The sequence below is a fragment of the Taurulus bubalis genome (assembly GCF_910589615.1).
Source record: "Taurulus bubalis genome assembly, chromosome: 20".
NCBI classification, from domain to species: Eukaryota; Metazoa; Chordata; class Actinopteri; order Perciformes; family Cottidae; genus Taurulus; species Taurulus bubalis.
Window position 1 is genome coordinate 19232342 of NC_136608.1, and position 6917 is coordinate 19239258.

The window sequence follows — 6917 nt, forward strand, 5'->3', positions numbered from 1 at the left end:
CTCATCTCCTTACTCTATCTCTAAGAGTCCTACAGAGGAAACTCATCTCCTTACTCTATCTCTAAGAGTCCAACAGAGGAAACTCATCTCCTTACTCTGTCTCTAAGAGTTCAACAGAGGAAACTCATCTCCTTACTCTATCTCTAAGAGTCCTACAGAGGAAACTCATCTCCTTCCTCTATCTCTAAGAGTCCTACAGAGGAAACTCATCTCCTTACTCTATCTCTAAGAGTCCTACAGAGGAAACTCATCTCCTTACTCTGTCTCTAAGAGTCCTACAGAGGAAACTCATCTCCTTACTCTATCTCTAAGAGTCCTACAGAGGAAACTCATCTCCTTACTCTATCTCTAAGAGTCCTACAGAGGAAACTCATCTCCTTACTCTATCTCTAAGAGTCCAACAGAGGAAACTCATCTCCTTACTCTGTCTCTAAGAGCCCTACAGAGGAAACTCATCTCCTTACTCTATCTCTAAGAGTCCTACAGAGGAAACTCATCTCCTTACTCTATCTCTAAGAGTCCTACAGAGGAAACTCATCTCCTTACTCTATCTCTAAGAGTCCAACAGAGGAAACTCATCTCCTTACTCTATCTCTAAGAGTCCTACAGAGGAAACTCATCTCCTTACTCTATCTCTAAGAGTCCTACAGAGGAAACTCATCTCCTTACTCTATCTCTAAGAGTCCAACAGAGGAAACTCATCTCCTTACTCTGTCTCTAAGAGTCCTACAGAGGAAACTCATCTCCTTACTCTATCTCTAAGAGTCCTACAGAGGAAACTCATCTCCTTACTCTATCTCTAAGAGTCCTACAGAGGAAACTCATCTCCTTACTCTATCTCTAAGACCTGAACCCTCAGACCTGAACCTTGAACCCTCAGACCTGAACCCTCAGACCTGAACCCTGAACCCTCAGACCTGAACCTTGAACCCTCAGACCTGAACCTTGAACCCTCAGACCTAAACCCTGACCCCTCAGACCTGACCCCTCAGACCTGAACCCTCAGACCTGATCCCTGAACCCTCAGACCTAAACCCTGACCCCTCAGACCTGACCCCTCAGACCTGAACCCTCAGACCTGATCCCTGAACCCTCAGACCTGAACCCTGACCCCTCAGACCTGAACCCTCAGACCTGATCCCTGAACCCTCAGACCTGATCCCTGAACCCTCAGACCTGAACCCTGACCCCTCAGACCTGACCCCTCAGACCTGAACCTTGAACCCTCAGACCTGAACCCTCAGACCTGAACCCTCAGACCTGAACCCTCAGACCTGAACCCTGACCCCTCAGACCTGAACCCTGACCCCTCATACCTGAACCCTGACCCCTCAGACCTGACCCCTCAGACCTGAACCCTCAGACCTGATCCCTGAACCCTCAGACCTGAACCCTGACCCCTCAGACCTGACCCCTCAGACCTGAACCTTGAACCCTCAGACCTGAACCCTCAGACCTGAACCCTGACCCCTCAGACCTGAACCCTGACCCCTCAGACCTGACCCCTCAGACCTGACCCCTCAGACCTGAACCCTCAGACCTGAACCCTGAACCCTCAGACCTGAACCCTCAGACCTGAACCCTGACCCCTCAGACCTGACCCCTCAGACCTGAACCTTGAACCCTCAGACCTGAACCCTCAGACCTGAACCCTGACCCCTCAGACCTGACCCCTCAGACCTGAACCTTGAACCCTCAGACCTGAACCCTCAGACCTGAACCCTGACCCCTCAGACCTGAACCCTGACCCCTCAGACCTGACCCCTCAGACCTGAACCCTCAGACCTGAACCCTGACCCCTCAGACCTGAACCCTCAGACCTGAACCTTGAAACCTGATCTCCTCTAAGTGTTGAGAGGCTTCAGGCTTGATGGTGTGAATATGAGTGGCAGCACTTTGCTGCAACATCACGTGACTACATACAACATATTGTGTACAAATGTGTATTTATTTTATACTTTTTATTCACTGATTTGTTTGAATGTAAATAAATATTATGAATATTTTCTGCTTGCATTCCTCAGATTTCATGTGTTTTTATGTTCTTTAATCCGTAATGTTGTAGTGTAAATGCATTTCATCATGTGTCTCTTTGTTTATGTCTCCATGCTTCCATGGTAACTGCGTGTTTAACGTCACATTGCTATGCATTGTGGGTAATTCCCTTAGTCAGTCTGCATGTGATGCTGACTGACTAAAGGGTCATAGAGGACCAACATGTCTGAGAGACTCAAACCCTCCACGTGACAGCGGGACAGAACCAAACCCTCACGGATCCTTCCGGACCAACGCGTCTTACTTCCGGTGTTCTTAAAGCTTCACCGACTGAAGCTTTTATTGTGTGTCCCGGACCGGAAGTAGTACTTCTCCTTGCGCCATTGACTTTGCGCTGAACTTTAGTTGGTTCCTGGTTAACGAACTGCGGAGCGGAGGGTCACCGGGACCGGAGCCAGGATCAGGACCGAGACAGCACCGGGACCGAGACAGCACCGGGACCGAGACCAGGTGAGTACATAGTTACAATCACAAAACACAGGAGCGCGCACACGCACACGCGCCCTATCCTCTCCAGGAAGCCGCCAGATCTCGTCATGACACGCTTTGTGGTTTAACTTCAAGTGATCTGATCTCTGATCTGAGATCAGAGATCAGATCAGAGATCATGATCTTGTGACTCCCCGAAATTTTTAAGGAACAAATCATGAAGAAATCAGAGTAATGGCGTTTAGTTCCTGTTATTCTAAACACCAGAAGTGGGTTTATATGTATGTCTACCCTACCTGTTGTTACCACAGGGGTAGGTTCCAGCATTTGCTGCCAGTGCTCCCACCAGTGCACCCACCAGTGCTCCCACCAGTGCTCCCAGTGCACCCACCAGTGCTCCCAGTAGTGCTCCCACCAGTGCTCCCACCAGTGCTCCCAGTGCACCCACCAGTGCTCCCAGTAGTGCTCCCACCAGTGCTCCCACCAGTGCTGCCAGTGCACCCACCAGTGCTCCCAGTGCTCCCAGTGTTCCCAGTGCTCCCACCAGTGTTCCCAGTGCTCCCACCAGTGCTCCCACAAGTGCTCCCACCAGTGTTCCCAGTGCTCCCACCAGTGCTCCCACCAGTGCTCCCACCAGTGCTCCCAGTGCTCCCAGTGCTCCCACCAGTGCTCCCACCAGTGCTCCCACCAGTGCTCCCACCATGAGCGTGCAGCCCCGGAGGGTCCGTCTGAAGCCCTGGTTGTTGGCCCAGGTGAACAGCGGCAGGTATCCCGGTCTGCAGTGGCTCAGCTCAGAGCAGAGACTCTTCCAGATCCCCTGGAAGCACGCGACCCGCCACATGCCCTCCTCTGAGGAGGAGAACACCATCTTCAAGGTCTGTACGTCTATATGGATATTAATACATTATCATAACATTCTGAACCATCGGTTCAGTATTATTAATATTAATACAGTAACCTAACACACCTCCTTCACTGGTAACTGCTGATGTCACTTCCTCCTTCACTGGTAACTGCTGATGTCACTTCATCCTTCACTGGTTACTGCTGATGTCACTTCCTCCTTCACTGGTAACTGCTGATGTCACTTCCTCCCTCACTGGTAACTGCTGATGTCACTTCCTCCCTCACTGGTAACTGCTGATGTCACTTCCTCCTTCACTGGTTACTGCTGATGTCACTTCCTCCTTCACTGGTTACTGCTGATGTCACTTCCTCCTTCACTGGTAACTGCTGATGTCACTTCCTCCCTCACTGGTAACTGCTGATGTCACTTCCTCCTTCACTGGTAACTGCTGATGTCACTTCCTCCCTCACTGGTAACTGCTGATGTCACTTCCTCCCTCACTGGTAACTGCTGATGTCACTTCCTCCCTCACTGGTAACTGCTGATGTCACTTCCTCCTTCACTGGTAACTGCTGATGTCACTTCCTCCTTCACTGGTAACTGCTGATGTCACTTCCTCCTTCACTGGTAACTGCTGATGTCACTGCTTCTACTTTCATTTCTCATCTCTGTTGCTGACAGAAGAGCAGTTTGACTTTGAGCTCTGTTTGTTTGTTTGTGTACAGACACGTAACATAACAACAGACAGGTTATATCAGCTGTTTGTTTGTTTGTGTACAGACACGTATCACAACAACAGACAGGTTATATCAGCTGTTTGTTTGTTTGTGTACAGACACGTATCACAACAACAGACAGGTTATATCAGCTGTTTGTTTGTTTGTGTACAGACACGTATCACAACAACAGACAGGTTATATCAGCTGTTTGTTTGTTTGTGTACAGACACGTATCACAACAACAGACAGGTTATATCAGCTGTTTGTTTGTTTGTGTACAGACATGTAACACAACAACAGACAGGTTATATCAGCTGTTTGTTTGTGTACAGACACGTAACATAACAACAGACAGGTTATATCAGCTGTTTGTTTGTTTGTGTACAGACACGTAACATAACAACAGACAGGTTATATCAGCTGTTTGTTTGTTTGTGTACAGACAAGTAACATAACAACAGACAGGTTATATCAGCTGTTTGTTTGTTTGTGTACAGACAAGTAACATAACAACAGACAGGTTATATCAGCTGTTTGTTTGTTTGTGTACAGACACGTATCACAACAACAGACAGGTTATATCAGCTGTTTGTTTGTTTGTGTACAGACACGTATCACAACAACAGACAGGTTATATCAGCTGTTGGTCCATTTGTCGTGGTCTCTGTGTGTCAGCCCTTCTCTGTGTCTTGCAGGCGTGGGCTCTGGAGACGGGTAAATACCAGGAAGGCGTGGATGAACCGGAGCCGGCCAAGTGGAAAGCGAACCTTCGCTGTGCTCTGAACAAAAGCAGAGAGTTTCAGCTGAAATACGACGGCACGAAAGAAACTCCGCTTCAACCGTACAAGATCTACGAAGTCTGTGAGCAGAGCGGGAACACAGGTGAGGACTTCGTCGTCGTCATCATCATCATCATCATTAGACACTGAGGGCAAGACCTTTAGGTTTTACATCATAAAACATCTGATGACCTCAGTTTAAAAGAGTTTGATCCCAGTTTGCCTAGTGAGGGGCTCGGTCTCATCAGAAGACCGGTGGTTCAATCCCTGGCTCCTCCGGTGGTCTTCTGATCATTAAGATAATCCTTTATTAGTCAGTGGGGAAGTTGCAGGATTACAGCAGCAGCGCACACAGAGACACATGGTTAGTAAAACAAGCAAGTAATATAAATAAACAGTAAGGAAGACTACAACAGCAATATTACATATACAGAGGGAGTAAAAACAGTATAGGAAAGTATTTAAATGTGTTATATATTGCACCAGATGAATGAAATTAAAGTGTTTCTGTGTGCTAGTGTTCGTGGTTTACTGAGAGCTCAGCTTGTTATGCAGCCTGACAGCAGCGGGAAGGAAGGACTTTCGGTTCCTCTCTGCGTCGGTGTATTTTCATAATGGATGAACGTCATTCAAAGTTTTTATCTTCATCTCATTGTCTGTGATCTGTTTCCTTTCTCAGATGGGGCTGATGAAGATGATGATGAGGAGGTGAGGAAGACCACATGTAACAAACACAACCACTCAACACTTTTGTCAGCTGACTGACGACCACCATGTGTTTTATTCTCAGATGCCCAATCTGATGGACCTCAGCATCAGTAAGTACCACTTCACCACGACACGAGGCCTTCAGGACCACGAGGACCCTGAAGGCCCCGCGTCCTGGTTCCTCTGGTTCTCATTCTGATCTTTGAACCGGAGAGACTGACTCTAGACCAGCACTAAATCCATTCTGGAAACATCTTTGCAGATTGTGTTGTAGCGAATATTTAACATAATTTATATCGTCTTTGTCTCCGGACATTGAGACAATACTAACTGACAGATCAATGGAAACTGATTCCTGAAGACCCCTCTGTGTTTCTCTGGTAGACGGTTTCCAGTCCATCCTCTTCCTCCTCCTCTGTTCACTGGCAGATCTCCGCCTCTGACCCAACTCCTTATTTACATTTCTGTGTTAGGACACGTCAAAGTAAACATTGCAAAGTCATGACACATCTGCCCGACCAATCAGGACTGACCCCACGGCCACCGGCCAATGAGAGTCCTCCTTCTGACCAGAGACAAGTGTAGGTCCAGGAGCAGAGGAGACTAGTGTCATGTGATCAGTAGGAGTTGGTTCCTGGAGAAAACCAGTAGACCTCATCAATCTGTTTTAATCTCTCCAGTGAAGTCACATGTTTCAGGTGTTTTATGAGCATATTAAAACGCACCAGATGAGGATGTCATGTCTCATCAGACCCCAGGATCAGTGACGCCCCCTCCTTCAGCTCCTTCCCAGCGCATTCAGAGGCAGCGTATGATATGTGTCCGATGACCTCTGAGCTTCGGGTTCAGGGGAGCTTCGTCCATCCTGCAGGACTGTCTAACGGACTCCAAGACCTGAATTCTCTGCCAGCGTCCACTCCCCCTGCGCCAGCACTAATGGAGGCCAGCAGCATGGGGGACATCCAGAACCAGCAACCTTGCAAGTACGACCTGCTGAGCAGCGTCCCACGTGAGTAGCACCTCTGCCCTCCGAGTGGTTTCTTCTTGTGATGATGAGATACTGAGAAGTCCATCTTAGTATGGTGGCACCGGCCCGCTCGCTGGTTCTGATTCTCTTGATCTCTGACACAATGTGGTGTTTGGTTCAGAGAACTGAGCCGATGGTGGTTTGAGGAGCTCTTGAACACTGAATCCCAGACACTCAGTAGAGTTTAAGCTCTATTCTGCTGGGAGAAAACAAACTCATGAATATTGAAACTGTGGAGCTCTTCTAACTCTTAGATGATTAAAGGAGGATAAAATCTGTTCTGTTGTTTCACCTGGACGATGCCACACCTGTTGGCTGACGGTGGAACAGGTTCTGTGGTTAAACCCTGAACA

At 48.2% G+C, this 6917-nt stretch overlaps 1 protein-coding gene across 1 annotated transcript in view; it reads left to right on the top strand.

Moving 5' to 3' along the window:
- Window positions 1–3185: 3185 nt before the first annotated feature.
- The window catches only part of irf5 (interferon regulatory factor 5), a gene marked incomplete at its 5' end in the record, with an annotated part of 6213 nt that continues 2481 nt past the window's right edge, over window positions 3186–6917 (top strand). The window contains 5 exons of the mRNA XM_079235919.1: window positions 3186–3359; window positions 4746–4932; window positions 5509–5537; window positions 5620–5647; window positions 6289–6546. Coding sequence (XP_079092045.1) covers window positions 3186–3359; window positions 4746–4932; window positions 5509–5537; window positions 5620–5647; window positions 6289–6546 — 676 coding nt within the window. The remainder of the gene's footprint in view (window positions 3360–4745; window positions 4933–5508; window positions 5538–5619; window positions 5648–6288; window positions 6547–6917) is intronic.